The sequence below is a fragment of the Salmo salar genome, chromosome ssa14, assembly GCF_905237065.1.
Source record: "Salmo salar chromosome ssa14, Ssal_v3.1, whole genome shotgun sequence".
NCBI lineage: Eukaryota > Metazoa > Chordata > Actinopteri > Salmoniformes > Salmonidae > Salmo > Salmo salar.
The window spans coordinates 7,751,643-7,768,112 of record NC_059455.1 but is presented as its reverse complement, the minus strand read 5'-3'; the positions used below and the strand labels follow the sequence as shown (position 1 = coordinate 7,768,112).

The 16,470-nt window shown below is 43.4% G+C and overlaps 1 protein-coding gene across 1 annotated transcript in view; it reads right to left on the bottom strand.

The window, feature by feature from the left end:
* LOC106568695 (probable G-protein coupled receptor 158) overlaps nucleotides 1-5,721 on the bottom strand; it is an 84,257-nt gene extending 78,536 nt beyond the window's left edge. The window contains exon 1 of the mRNA XM_014139260.2: nucleotides 4,251-5,721. Coding sequence (XP_013994735.2) covers nucleotides 4,251-5,122 — 872 coding nt within the window. The 5' untranslated portion in view covers nucleotides 5,123-5,721. The remainder of the gene's footprint in view (nucleotides 1-4,250) is intronic.
* Between the last annotated feature and the right edge of the window lie 10,749 nt (nucleotides 5,722-16,470).

Genomic DNA, 16,470 nt, shown 5'->3' with positions numbered 1-16,470 from the left:
GCATCATGTTTACTGTAACCAAAACATAAATGTATTTTAGGCTTACAGTAAATCAATAGACTGATGGTGCGCTTGATGTTGCTTACCTCTGGGAGACAATATTGCACACACACGCTATCTACTGGCACATGATTAATTAGGCTACTGCATTGGCTTGCATCCAAAGCACCTTCACATATCCACAGTTTGCATTTGGACAACTGGATAGCTATTGTTCAGGGCCCGTATACATAAAAAGTCTGAGAGTAGGAGTGCTGATCTAGGATCAGTTTAGACTTCTAGACTACAATAAATATGATTATATGGACGGGGAGGGGGCGGGGCTAGCTCCCAGCCTGCCATCAGGTGTTCTCTTTCATGTAGTTTAAGATGATCAAATGGGCCCCTGGTGGGTCGCTCTCTTTATTCAGTCTCTGTCTGTTAGTCTCTTTTGCTTTCCTTTTCCCTCTCTTTCTTAACTTTTTTTTTTCTCAGTCTGCCACTAATCCCCCTGATCTCTGTATTTCTGTGTCTGGCAATCTTGCCACTCTTTATTAAAAAAATCTAACAATATCTCCCAATTCACCCAGTCTGTCAGTCTGCCCCTCTATCTCCATCTCTCTTTCTCCCTCTCTTAAAATGCCCAGGCCTCAGGGGTTGTTCTCAAGAGGAGCCTGACAACCATTAGCTCCATCTGTCTGGTGGGAATTGGAACAAACACCCATGAAGAAAAAAAGGCTGAGGCTCATGCCATCTTTCCCCAGGCGCCAGAATAAGACGGGAAAGAAAGAACATGTAACTGTGATAGAGGAAGTGTTGATGAGTGGAATAATCTGTGTGCGTGTGGGAGGGAGAGAAGGAAGGTGAGAAAAAATGTGTGCGAGAATGTGAGGATTCATGGGGTAATCACCAAGCAGGAGGGATTATCTTTTTAAGTCACTCTGCTAGAAACAAAACCATACAGCCATACATAACCAGTGGTGGAAAAAGTACCCAATTGTCATACTTGAGTAAAATCACAGATACTGTACCATAATAGAAAATGACCAGATAAAAGTGAAAGTCACCCAATAAATACCACTTGAGTAAAAGTATAAAAGTATTTGGTTTTAAATATACTTAAGTATCAAAAGTAAATAGAATTGCTAAAATGTATTTAAGTGTCCAACGTAAAAGTAAAAGTGTTAATCATTTCAAATTCCTTATATTAAGCAAACCAGGCGGCATGATTTTCTTGTTTTTTAAATGTATGGATAGCCAGGGAGGGGCACACTCAGACATCATTTACAAACATAGCATTTGTGTTTAATGAGTCTGCCAGATCAGTTGCAGTAGGGATGACCAGGGATTTTCTCTTGATAAGTACGTGAACTGGACAATTTTCCTGTCCTGCTAAGCATTCAAAATGTAAGTATTTTTGGGTGTCAAGGAAATTGGATGGCGTAGAAAGTATATTATTTTCTATAGGAATGTAGTGGAGTAAAAGTCAAAGCTGTCAAATATAAATAGTAAAGATACCCCCAAAAATTAATTAAGTAGTACTTAACCATATTTGGTAGCACTTAGCAAGCCCAACAATGACCGTATAGCCAGTCTAATCCAAACAAACCATTACCAAACAGCGTTATATGAAATAATCTCTCTACCAATGTGTTATAGGCTTACTAAATGGATAAAATAAATGAGATCTAAATGAACCTGTATCCAGCTTTGAGGAAAGAGAGGAGACGCCTCAGAGGACATGGACCAATACCTCAAGCTCAAAGCCAATGTTCTCATTCTGCATATCCTCCAAAAAAGCACACTGGAATTATTTACATTTTGATTAGGTTTACACAAAAAAAACACGATCTGTCTTGGCTTCTTTTATCCTTCAGGTGAATAGATTGCTTTGGATGTACATCTAAAGAGTTGGCCCACAAACTCAGAAAAAGAAAGAGAGACGAGACAGTGCAGTGGGAATCTCTTTGATCTCGACATGTTGGGGTTGTAGTTGTAAAACCGAATCCACAGGCCTGTTCTTAAAGTCATGCTGCTGCTGCTAATCACTAGACGACGATGCCACATCCATTTGTGGGAATGTCAATTGAGTTTTAATGTGCCCTCAGGACATTCTGAAATTTTGAACAGTAACCAGCTCTTTAAAAACCAGTAGAAGCAGTTACTTTCGCAGCTAATTAAAGGTCATCTCGCCGATGGCTTAATACCAATGTCCTCATAAAATGCCTGTCATGTTGTGTTCGTGGCCATAAAAAGAGAGGACTGAACTTTAGAAATCAAGTACATTGGACTTGAAATCCGAAAAGTCTTAAAAGCAGCTCCAAGGTTGATATGGTTGATAGCAATGATTTTTTGCTAAGCAGCAACAGCAGGGGTCTTTGTCTGGCTGCTAATGTATCAAATTTGTAGTGGAGACACGTCAACAATGGTCCAATGCCAAATAATACCTTTCTACACATAGGCATTTGTTTATCCCCTTCCAGATCTGAATTGTCTGGATCGGTGTGAGCAAGCATCATGACAGTTCTTACCCTATTGCAGAGACCTATCAAAACCTTTTTAATCTGTGAAAAGGTTTCAACAAGGGACTAGAGCAAGGGTGGGCAACCCTGGTCATGGAATCCCTGGGAGGCCAGGTAGGTGAAATTTTGCCAATCACTGATATTAATAAATCAGCTTAGTTGGTGTTGTAAATGAGTAGAGTCAGTTGTGGTGCTTGGTTAGAACTAGGCTAAACTTTTGCTGTACCTGCAGCACTCCATACCAGAGCCCCTTGCTTAATGATATGGGCTTTGGTAATTGTTTGGGATCGGCTCAGGCAACCGCTTTGAGATCATCTTGCATTTATGCTAAAGAAATGCACAAAACTGACTAACTTACATACACATGTACCATCTTAATTTGATCACTCTGTTGTCCCAGATAATTTTCCTTCACGACTGGATATGCAAACTTGTAGTGTATTCAAGGTTTAAAAAGACTTCTAAAGTTTGTAATTTCCACTTGAAAATATCAGACTAACTAAAAATATATCACCCCTACAAAAATGTCCATTAGTTATAATACACATAATTTTTCACATTTCCTGTTGCTGAAAGATTGTTTTCCTGCTGTGAGAAATGGTTCAAATTAAGATCTGTAGTCCTGCCTAAACAAATCAAGCTCAGTGATAAACTAACATGCTGGAATTATTATGTGGACACAGCAGCACTGAGGGAGTAAAGTGGGAGTAAAGTGGACTTGAAATTCAAAGTGGTTTCAGATTGCCATTGTACTGCATGTCTTTTATAATTTATTCATGACTACATTTATTTTTTGGACACATTTGGACTGGAGCCTTGAAATATGATGTACTTTGTGTTTCCTAATTAACTAACCGACACTTTCAAACACCTATCGCACAAAAACATACAACAAAGCCAGGTCTTTCGAACCATGCATGCTATGATAGCAAAGTAAAACTAATTAGGCCTACTGTTTTAGTTTTACGTTTTTACAGCAAACACAAAAAGGAAGTGTAGTCTTCCAGTGTGATTACAAAAAAAAACATGAGCTGTTTTTGACAGACAGCAGTGTTCATAGACAGTATAGCGTTACATGTCTTTGAGATTCTATCAAGCCATCTGTTCCTTCCACTAGGGCTGATTTCTGGATTGCACAAGTATCAGCCAAGCAGGAAAACAACTATAGGCTAGTCAAACATCCCACAATGTCTATCATATCCTCAATTTAATGTATTGCCCTCTTGCTGTGCATATCACTGGATGGGACAAATAATTTGTTCATAGTTATTCACTGAGTAAGATTTATTTCATATTCACTGGACCTATTCTTTATAAAGTGGAGGGAATATAGATGGGTTATGTTTGGGTTGGCTTTCTCAATTATAAGCTACTGAAGATTCGACTACCATAGCAGGACCAAATGCTGTTTTCAATTATGGCTAGCTCTGTGCAAACTATCCACAAGCATCAGAATAGAGGATAGGTCTAAAGTTACTATCATAATAAGATGCTCTAGGTAAACTTTAAAACGTTGTTGTGGGGAAGCAGCTTTATCCTACTGTTTGTGTTGAAAGGATTTATTAGGGCCCTTTTCCATGCACCTGCTTCAAAGCCCGGGTCAGTTCAGCAACGCTGTCTACTCAGGACCAGAAAACTATATTTAGGCCTACCTAACATTTTTTCAATCAATAAACAATAGACGCAGCACATTTTAACCGAATGTGTTACTTTTAAATAAACAGTCATGAGTGACAGCCTTAGCCTCACCTGAACTCGGGTGCGGAATTTGTCTTCAACCCATAGAACCCCGCAGACAAGGTGAGTAACCAGTGTGGTACGAAATTCCCATGCTCGCATTCCAGGTAAGGCGCAGACCACTTGATTTGACCTTTGTCCAGAATGTAGCTATTTTGAGTGGCTGTGGCGTCTCTGCCTGACGCCCTTCTCTGACTGTGCATTTTCTTTCGGTCCCTGAACTCGTTAAACCACTCAGAATCCGGGCTCCTGCTCTTGAGACGGTGGTGAGCAGAGTTGGAAAGGTCCTGGAGGACCACTTCCCTGTCAGTTCTTGTCGCTTGAAGGAAAACGTGAGGACCCGGTGTTGGAGCATCATTATGGAATGTAACCACTGCCTTGTGAATTTTGGGGTCCCCTTCAAGAATACTCCGAACCAGCGCGTGGTACCAGTGAATATCCCTCCGAAGGCTGTACTCTCGCGACCTGTTGGCTTGCAAAATCATGTTCAGGAAGTTGGTCGCGTGCGCTATAGTGTCCAGCACGCTATGGAGAGAATAATGAGAGGCCACATTGGTTCCACCGCGGAGGCTACTCAACTCATACCTCCGAGAACAGTTGACTTGTTCAAGAGCCGAAGAGTCTCCAGTGTGCAGGAATGCTGTCACCACTCTAGGCAGGTCCTCTTCGATTTTGTGCGCCACCACCGTGCGCTCCGTTGCGGATCCTGGGTAATAAGTTGGATGGTGCAGCGATTCCTTGTTGATATTTTGAGTGCTGTAAATAGAAGGGTTCTTTCCTCGTATTTCTGCGTCTTTGTCGTTATCCGACCATTCTACATACCCATAATTGGATCCGAAAACAAATCCCATTTGCAAAAGCATTTGAATTAGTAAAAAACACATACTTTGACTTCTTTTACCAACACAGTGAAGAATCCGTTTGCTCTCTGTTGAAACCCGAAACTAACCCCTTTCGAGCAACGACTAAATGTGAACGCTAATGTTAAACTACTATGCGATTACTTCGTATCATCCCTATTTTATAACATAAGGTGCCATTTAAAGATAGCCTTCTACCGAAACCTCTAGGCTACTTGCTACTTGTCCACGATAAAGAGATGCTCGACGTTACTTGCTTCCACCAACCGCCGTTCACGCTTTGCAACCGAGTGTCGGGCAGATGTTTTCAGTCAATCAATCCTCTTACTGCCCAGACACTTTTAGTTGGAAGTGACGCCTTCCCAACTCCAAGCAGCTAATTATAAATTATAAACAGCTATGTTATTGCAGCGGTGAGCTCAGATAGTCGCTTTTACACAGAGCCATGGGCGAGGTAAAACACAAGCCGCCTATTTCAATCCTCCTAGAGCAGGCAGGAGAATGAGAGTGAAAACAGAGGAAAACTGGACGCTCGAGCAAATTGCTTTCATAGTCCCATCCCTTCCAATATCGCATAGGGCACCTGAAGTGTTGTAGACACACGCGTGTGGCTGCTATTGCTGCCAATCCTCTTTGTGAAGTGTTATAATATGGGTGGAGCTGCAGGAGCTGTTCGGGTGCTGAATGTAGCCTGTCAGTATGGGAAAGGACGTTGACCGATTTATGCATGACAAGTAAAGTGAAACTTGCAGGGTTTTAATTGGGATTTTGTAGGTGATTGAATAGTGCCTATTATTTTTGTATTTTCCTTGATAACTGTCCAGTCATCTCCCACAGTGATATCTTTATTTTATCATTACTAAAATGCATGTCAGGTGAATGACAAAAGTGGCACCACAGGTTCAAAAGTGGTGTGGCAAAATTTGTACGTGTCTTTTCTGGGGCCTGGATTTTCCTGATCTTATGACCTAGTCAGGTAAAACTCTGGCTCCTATTTGTAGGCAATTACAAAATATTATCATTAAAGATAGCCTCATTTTTCATCTGTGACTACAGGGCTGGTGTTTTTCTTCTCCGGTCATGTGAATTGGAAACACTCCTGGCCTAAGGTGGATCAAACCCTTTCAAACTACCACAAACCTTGTTATTATTCATTCTGGATTTGATATCAAAAGAGCCAGAGACAACAACTTCAATGGACAACATACTGTACTGTGTAGTTTAGTGAACTACTATAGCAGGATTGAGCATTATGTAAAGACTAGTTACCAATGTCTTTAAATATCTATTTCACTCTATACAGTGGGGGGGGGGGAAAGTATTTGATCCCCTGCTGATTTTGTATGTTTGCCCACTGATAAAGAAAGGATCAGTCTATAATTTTAATGGTAGGTTTATTTGAACAGTGAGAGACAGAATAACAACACAAATATCCAGAAAAACGCATGTCAAAAATGTTATACATTGATTTGCATTTTAATGAGGGAAATAAGTATTTGACCCCCTCTCAATCAGAAAGATTTCTGGCTCCCAGGTGTCTTTTATACAGGTAACAAGCTGAGATTAGGAGCACACTCTTAAAGGGAGTGCTCCTAACCGCAGCTTGTTACCTGTAAAAAAGACACCTGTCCACAGAAGCAATCAATCAATCTGATTCCAAACTCTCCACCATGGCCAAGACCAAAGAGCTCTCCCAAGGATGTCAGGGACAAGATTATAGACCTACACAAAGCTGGAATGGGCTACAAGACCATCGCCAAGCAGCTTGGTGAGAAGGTGACAACATTTGGTGCGATTATTCGCAAATGGAAGAAACACAAAATAACTGTCAATATCCCTCGGCCTGGGGCTCCATCTGCGTGCCAGTTATGGTTTTCATTTGCACATTTTCGTGAAACAGTTTAATTTTATTTTTAATAACATCTCAAAATCCCTGTCATGTGGTAAATCAAAATTCTATCCAAATCTAAATGAAAACCTAAAAAGTAACTTCCATTGCCAACTTTGTAAAAATAGCCTACATAAAGCCAACAAATAAAAACATTGGGAAAGGGGGATACCTAGTCAGTTGTACAACTGAATGCATTCAACTGAAATGTATTTTCCGCATTTAACCCAACCCCTCTTAATCAGAGAGGTGCGTGGGGCTGCCATAATCGACATCCACGTCTTCGGCGCACTGGGAACAGTGGGTTAACTGTGTTTCTCAGGGGCAGAACAACATATTTTTACTTTGTCAGCTTGGGGATTTGATTCATCAACCTTTTGGTTACTGGCCCAATGCTCTAACCACTAGGCTACTATTGCAACCTGCAGGTAGAAAATATCCTGATAAAAATAATTATTCTATAAATCACATTGGCTACACATGGCCTGTCTGCAGGGGTGCAACTTTCACTGGGGATGGGGAGGACATTGGGAAATTGCATTTTTGCCCCCCTCACAGTTTTATCATTGGAATTGGATACAACAGGAGGGAACGGTGTGGTTTAGGACCATGTGGACGACCTCTGAGCGGTCGGGTAGGCTGTTTGGAGTGTTTATCAGACTGGATAAAAAATACAATAATTATGTCCCCCCCCACTTCTAAAACCAAAGTTGCGCCCCTGCCAGTCTGCAAGGAACTTGAAACATCTATTTGCACAAGGGATAAGAAGCAGTGCTTGACTTGGGCAGCCGGCACCTCAGATTTTCTACTGCTTGAGCTCATGTTCCTCTTATAGAATATTAGCTCAAAAGTATTGTGGAACTCGTGCACCTAAATATAAACAGTACCAGCACCCAAAATGAGTACCATAACCTATTTCATTCCAGGTCAAGCACTGATAAGAAGCCTATTTTATGGCATTTCCACTGGATCAGAGCATGACATTTTTCCCTTTCACTCTGAGAGGTTATTGAAAGGGAGAGAGCTGGAAAGATTTTTCAAATACACTGGAGAATTATTGTAATTCTCAATGAATGTAAAACAGACTTTGTTTGCTTGCTGTTTGAGGTGAAGAAACCATTACTTTGAGAAGCTCCATGTCATTAGTGGTCGTGCGTTAAGCCAATCAGAAATACTATCAGATCCCGAAATGGGTACATTTATATGCGTACATTTGGGCACAGGCCAGGTAGCCTATAGGCTTACTTCATTGCGTGCGCATCCTTACTCAACATTTACAGGAGCGCTCCAAACAAGACAATGACTAAATTGACAGAACTCGTAAATGGAATTAAATAAACCTAAACTTGTTTCTCACAAGTGTAGAATAGGTTGTGCACTCTGCAAACAATGTGTCCACTCCAACAATGAGACAGGAATAATAACATTTTTTACATTTACGTCATTTAGCAGACACTCTTATCCAGAGCAACTTACAGTAGTGAATGCATACATTTCATTTTTTCTGTGCTGGCCCCCCGTGGGAATCAAACCCACAACCCTGGCGTTGCAAACACCATGCGTTGCAAACACCATGCTCTACCAATTGAGCTACAGGGAAGGCTGTAGCTCAGTTGAAACAGTGAATGCATTAAAATAAATTACTGTAACCAAAGTAACAAACATTGTAGATTAGAAATTATAGGAATTAACAGTACATGTGCTACTGGTGATATATGTAATGGGGAATTGATATACACTAAATATAAAATGCAAACAATTCACACAATGAATGTGCACAAATTGGCGGTAGAGAGTGCATTCTAGAGAGAAGTGCATTGTGCATCTGGGCGCATGGTCAATCCAACGTCTTCATTGACCGTGCAGCTTTTAAGGTAATATGGCCTCAGCAGAAGTCAGGGAAAGAATGGCCTCAGCAGGAATAAGGACATTCATACTTCTTAACTAGCCATATTTATAACTGTTATTACTGTAGCTAGCTAGCCAATTTGACATGGTCCATCAATCAATATAGCCTAAATCATGTCTGTCAGCAGCAATCATAATTAAAAACAATGTTGAAAAGGGGATCATGTTACCTAACTTCGCTAGGTAGGCCTCCGTGGGTTGGAGAAAAAGTACATTAGGTCTACTTACCACTCACCATATGTTTAGCCATCTGTACAAAGTTTCTACCGGTAGCTTACAAAGTAAACATTATCAGCTAACAGTACCACAGCAAATGCGCCCTTCTGCTGTTTGACAGGCAGAGTCCAAAAAAGATAAGAAGTTAACCTAAACCACTCATACATGTCAGGTATAGTTTACTTTTATTTTATATCACTGAAATATTCAATTAATGGTGGCCAATATTGAGAGGTATCATGATGCTACCCAACATATCTGAAATTACATGATCAATTGATGTTTACTGATCATGAAAAGCAAACAGTTACTTGCGGTATAACTTTGATGATAGAGCTAAATGTGGGAAATTGTTTTGCATGGAATAATCAGAAATTTGTAGGCCTGACTACAACCCAGTCGCTCATAATGGTGTATGTATACCACGCAGAAATACTTTTCAAGCATTGTGAGTGACTGGGTTGCTTAGACAAGGTTTTCCTTTCCTATTGTAGTGGATGAGGAGTTAAGTGCGTATTGTGTAGTGGAGGCTCCTCCTCAGAAGAAGGGGATGACCATCCTCATAAAAATAAAAATAGTTAACATTTTTATAAATCTATGCTAAATATATTCATGTCACCAAATAATTTATTAAAACACACTGTTTTGCAATGAAAGTCTACAGTAGCCTCAACAGCATTCTGTAGGGCAGCACCATGGTGTAGCCGGAGGACAGCTAGTTTCCGTCCTCCTCTGAGTACATTGTCTTCAATACTAAACCTAGGAGGCTCATGGTTCTCACCCCCTTCCATAGAATTACACAGTAATTATGACAACTTCCGGAGGACTTCCTCCAACCTACTAGTGTCACACCCTGATCTGTTTCACCTGTCTTGTGCTTGTCTCCACCCCCCAAGGTGTCACCTATTTTTCTCCATTATCCCCTGTGTATTTATACCTGCGTTTTCTGTTTGCCTGTTGCCAGTTTTCTTTAGTTTTGTCACGTCTTACCATCGTGTTTCCCATGTTCTCCAGTTCTCTAGATCTTGTTTTCTAGTCTTTAGTCTTCCTGGTTCCGACCTTTCTGCCTGCCCTAACCCTGAGCCTGTCTGCCGTTCTGTCCCTTTTTGACTCTGCCTTGGACTACGAACCTCTGCCTGCCCTCGACCTACCCTTTTGCTTGCCCCCTGGTTATAATAAATATTCTGAGAACCGAACCATCCGCCTACTGTGTCTGCATCTGGGTCATATCCTGAGTCGTGATAGTACAAACAGGCCATGACTGACCCAGCAGACTCAGACCAGCTCCACAACGCTGTCTCCCTACAAGGAGCCACCATTGGAAGACACGATGAGCTACTTCAGAATCTTATGGAGGGACTCCATACCTTGGAGGAACGCCATGACCATATGTTCAACTCATTACTGGAGCAAGCCACAACGGAAGCCTCCCGGGTGCTCAGTAACCTCACTACTAGCGATGCTTCTCCCCAGCCAACCCCGGCTTCCCGAGAACCTTGCTTTCCTCCTCTGGAGCGCTATGCTGGAGATTCTGGAACCTGCCGGCTGTTTCTCTCCCAGTGCTCATCGTTGAGTTACAACCCTCTTTGTTTCCTTCAGATCGATCAAAGATAGCGTATCTTATAACGCTGATGTCTGGAAGGACGCTCACTTGGGATACGGCGGTGTAGGATCAGAAATACACTCTTTGCCTTAGTCTGGAGGATTTTGTGGCGGAGGTAAGGAAGATGTTCGATTCCCTGGTGTCCGGGAGAGAGGCGCCTCGGAAGCTACTTCTTCTGCATCAAGACTCCCACAGTATGGCAGACTACGTGGTAGACTTTCACACGCTGGCTGCCGAGAGTGCCTGGAACCCGGAGTCCCTGTTCGACACCTTCCTTCATGGATTATCGGAGGAAATCAAAGACGAGCTCGCAGCCCGGGAGTTACCCAGGGACCCCGACTCCCTCATAGCATCGACTATAAGGATCAATGGACGCCTGTGGGAATGCAGGACCACACCACTTCAGGGGCGGCTTTATTCCCTCACTGGCCCGGAGACCAAGACCATGGAGGTATACATTGAGGACTCTCTAGATGCTGGGATCACGCGTCCTTCTGCCTCCCCTGCCAGCGTAGGGTTTTTCTTTGTGGAGAAGAAGGACAAAATCCTGCGCCCATGTATCGACTACCAGGGCCTCAATGACATCACTGTAAAAAAATCTGTACCCGCTACCACTCCTCGGCTTTCGAGCTTCTCTAGGGGGCGACTATCTTTTCGAAGTTGGACCTTCGGAACGCCTACCACCTGGTTCAGATACGGGAAGGAGATGAGTGGAAGACAGCCTTCAACGCGGCTAGCGGACAATACGAGTACCTGGTTATGCCGTTTGGTCTGACCAACACAGTGTTCCAGGCCCTGGTCAACAATGTGCTCCGTGACATGTTGAACAGGTTTGTGTTTGTCTATCTCAACGACATCCTTGTCCGACAAGTCTTCCAGCGCCTCCTGGAGAACCAGTTGTTTGTTAAAGCGGAAAAATGTGAGTTCCATCGTTCCACTATCTCCTTTCTAGGATACGTCATCGCTGCAGGGAACATTCAGATGGATCCTGACAAGATGAGAGCGGTGGTGGATTGGCCCTAACCCACATCGAGTGCAGCTGCAACGTTTCCTGACATTTGCACATTTCTACCGCCGCTTTATTTGGGGCTACAGCACCCTGGCCGTCCACCTCTCTGCATTCACTTCTCCCAAGGTTCCGTTCATGTGGTCCCCAGCTGCTGACCGTAAAGCACAATTTCACCCCTTGGACATTGGAGTGGGGGCCGTCCTGTCCCAGCATTCTGTCCAGGACCAAAAGCTGTATCCCTGCGCTTTCCTCTCCAATCATCTCAATTCTGCTGAGAGAAACTATGACGTGGGAAATCAGGAACTACTGGCAATCAAGTTGGCGCTGGAGGAGTGGAGACACTGGCTTGAAGGGGCGACCATAAGAATTTGCAGTATCTCCGCACCGCCAAAAGCCTCAACTCAAAGCAGGCTCGTTGGGCTCTGTTATTCACTCAACTCAATTTTACCATCTCCTACCGCCCTGGGTCCAAGAATGTGAAGCCTGACGTCTTCTCCCCCTGTATAGTTCCGCTGCTACACCATCTGACCATGAGACCATCCTCCCTACCTCCTGTCTAGCAGCAACACTAGTCTGGGGTATTGAGAGCCGGGTCTGCATGGCGCAGCATTCCGGGTGGGGCCCAACTAACCGGATGTTCGTCCCAGATTCGGCCCGGTCCTTGGTCCTGGAATGGGCCCATTTCTCTAAACTAACCTGTCATCCCGGCTCCCGTCGGACCCTAGAATTCATCCCCCAACATTTTTGGTGTTCCACCATGGTTCCGGACATCTCCGCATTCATCGCCGCCTGCACTGTGTGTGCACAGAACAAGACCCTGCGGCAGGCTCTAACTGGCCTCCTTCACTCCCTGTTCCTCATCGCCCCTGGTCCCATATACCCCTGAACTTTGTTACTGGTCTCCCTCCATCAGATGGCAACACCACCATCCATACTGTGGTGGATAGGTTTTCCAAAGCCGCACATTTCGTTCCCCTTCCCAAGTTACCCTCAGGCAGGAAAACGGCCCAGTTTATGGTGGAGCACGTCTTCCGGATCCATGGACTTCCGGTCGACATGGTCTCCGATCGGGATCCTCTGTTCTCGTACAGGTTCTGGAAGGCATTCTGCAACCTCATTGGGTCATCGGCCAGCCTGTCCTCCGGGTTTCATCCCCAGTCCATCGGCCAATCGGAGTGAGCCAATCAGGACCTGGAGACTGCTCTTTGCTGCCTCATCTCTGCCAACCCCACCACCTGGAGCCAACAACTTGTGTGGGTACAGTGCACCCACAACTCCCTTCCCTGCCACTGGACTCACGCCCTTCGAGTGTTCCTTGGTTTACCAGCCCACGCTCTTCCCTGAGCAAGAGGAAGAGGTCAACATACCCTCTGCCCAGATGGTCATCCGCCGCTGTCGGCGTACCTGGAAGAGAGCCCGGTCCACTCTACTTAAGACCACCTCCAGGTATCGGTGACAGGCGGATCGCCACCCCGGCTCCCCACTATCGGCCCGGGCAGAGGGTATGGCTGTCCACCCGTTATCTGCCCCTCCGGGTGGAGTCTCAAAAACGTTCCCCTCGTTTTGTTGGTACATTCCCTAAGTTCTTAGCCCCTCTGCTATTCATCTTCTGTTGCCCCGTATGCTCTGTATACATCCCACTTTCCATGTTTCTAGGATTAAACCTTTGTCTCACAGCCCTTTGTCTCCTAGTTTTTGTTTTCTAGTCTTTCCGGTGGTTCCAACCTTTCTGCATGCCCTTACCCTGAGCCTGCCTGCCGTTCTGTCCCTTTGGGACTTTACTTGGACTACGAACCTCTGCCTGCCCTTGACCTACCCTTTTGCCTGCCCCTTGGTTATAATAAATATTCTGATAACCGAACCATCTACCTCCTGTGTCTGCATCTGGGTCATATCCTGAGTCGTGATAACCAGAGCTCTTGCAGCATGAACTGACATGTTGTCCACCCAATCAAAGTATCAGATAATTTTTCACTTTCACTTACTTAGCAAGCGAATGGAGCTAGCTAGTTTAGGGATGCTAATTTAGCTAGCTGGCTATGGTTATCCAAAACTGGAGCTCTTCCAAGTCAAGGTAAGCTTTTGGTTATTCATTTATTGCTATGTATTGTGTAACTGCTAAACTGTTTGCTGCTGACTGTACACTGTACTGCATGATTGTAGCATAGTTCTAGTAGCTATGTTGACTATGTTTCATAAATTCAAAAATAGCGATTAAATATTCACTTACTTTTTGAAAATCTTCCTCTGATTTGTCATCCAAAGGGTCCCAGCTATAACATGTAGTGTCGTTTTGTTAGATAAAATCCTTCTTTATATCCCAAAAAGTCAGTTTAGTTGGCGCCATCGATTTGAGTAATCCACTCGTTCAACATGCAGAGAAAGGAATTCGAAAATCTACCCCTAAAATTGGTTTCAACAAGTCAAAATACATTTCTATTCACTCCTCAGATACCCTAAAATGTAATCAAACTATAATATTTCTTATGGAAAGAAGTATGTTCAATTGGAAACCGATTTTAGCAGGTGCGTCCTGTCTTCATGGCGCGCGCAAACACGAATTTCCAAGACTGTGTCCCTGTACTAAAACTGATATTTCGTATTTGTTTTTGAAGTTACAAGCCCCAAACCTTGAACATAGACTGCTGACACCCTGTGTAAGCCATAGGAATTGCATCCAGGGAGCTAATTTTCAATATGACCTTATACTTGCCATTCTAAGAGGATGGTCTCTCTCCCCCCAAAAAATCCTGTTGGTTTTTCTTTGGATTTTCTCGTACCATATCTATTGTGTTATATTTTCCTACATTATTTAACATTTCTACAAACTTGAACGTTTTTTCTTTCCAATGGTACCAATTATATGCATATCTTGGCTTCAGGGCCTGAGCAACAGGCAGTTTACTTTGGGCACGTCATTCAGGCGGAAATTGAGATAAAAGGGGCCTATCCCTAGTTAAATTGGTTTACATCACATTTTCAACTCTAAAGATGGATTTTGTAGATAAAATTTTGCATTATATAGCGCTAGCCAACAGCTCAGATCGGGTATAGCCAAGCCTGCATCGTTAGGTTAGGGTATAGCCTACCTACATGATGAGATTTGAATGGACAAAAGAGCAAGATTATTTTATTTGTCAAATGGCAGCCAAGCTTCGATCATCATGTCACCAGAATAAGACCCTCGATATTTATTAGAAAGGAGCATCAAGCTCATCACCATGCACTTTCACCACCCTGTAAAGTTCATCATAATTTAGAGTGAATTCGGAAAGTATTCAGACCCCTTCCCTTTTTCCACATTTTGTTACATTACAGCCTTATTCTAAAATGGATTAAATAAATCATTTCCCTCATCAATCTAAAAACAGTTTTTTAGAAATGTTTGCAAATGTATTAAAAATAAAAACAATTATAGGCAGAGATCTGGGGACCAAGAACTCAATGGTCACTCTGACAGAGCTCTAGAGTTCCTCTGTGGAGATGGGAGAACCTTCCAGAAGGACAACCATTACATTTACATTTTAGTCATTTAGCAGATGCTCTTATCCAGAGCGACTTACACTAGTGAATGCATACATTTCATCCATTTTAATTTTTTTTGTACTGGCCCCTCGTGGGAATCGAACCCACAACCCTGGCGTTGCACACACCATGCTGGCGTTGCAAACACCATGCGCTACCAACTGAGCCACATGCTCTACCAACTGAGTCACAGGGAAGACATCTCTGCAGCACTATACCAATCAGGCCTTTCAGTGGCCAGACTGAAGCCACTCCTCAGGAATTGACAACCCGCTTGGTGTTTGCCAAAAGGCACCTAAAGGACTCTCAGACAATGAAAAACAAGATGCTCTGGTCTGATGAAACCAAGATTGAACTCTTTGGCCTGAATGCCAAGCGTCACGAATGGAACCATCCCTACGGTGAGGCATGATGGTGGCAGCATCAAGCTGTGGGGATGTTTTTCAGAGGCAGGGACTGGGAGACTAGTCAGGGTCGAGGGAAAAATGAACTGAGCAAAGTACAGAGAGATCCTTGATGAAAACCTGCTACTGAGCGTTCAGGACCTCAGACTGGGGTGAAGTTCCACCTTCCAACAGGACAACGACCCTAAGCACAGAGCCAAGACCGCAGGAGTGGCTTCGGGACAAGTCTCTGAATGTCCGGACTTGAACCCGATCGAACATCTCTGGAGAAACCTGAAAATAGCTGTGCAGCGACGCTCCCCATCCAATCTGACAGAACTTGAGAGGATCTGCAGAGAAGAATGAGAGAAACTCCCCAAATACAGGTGTGCCAAGCTTGTAGCATCATACCCAAGAAGACTCGAGGCTGTAATCGCTGCCAAAGGTGTTTCAACAAAGTGCTGAGTAAAGGGTCTGAATACTTATGTAATTGTGACATTTCAGCTTTAGTTTTTTTTAATAAATGTGCGCAAAAAAAACGTTTTTGCTTTGTCATTTTGGGGTTATTGTGTATAAATGGATCAGGAAAAACCCTATTTTATCAATTTTAGAATAAGGCTGTAACATAACAAAATGTGGAAATAGTCAAGTGGTCTGAATACTGTAGCCTGATAAACTGCATTCTTTCCTGAGTCGTAGTGGGAGGACCACAACTTATCATCGCATGACTCCAAGTTTACTTCGATAAGATGGTTATTATATCAATATTTGTGCATTAATGTGTTTCCCCCCCCTGGCCAAACCCTCCCCTAACAGCGCTGGGCCAATTGTGCACCCTCC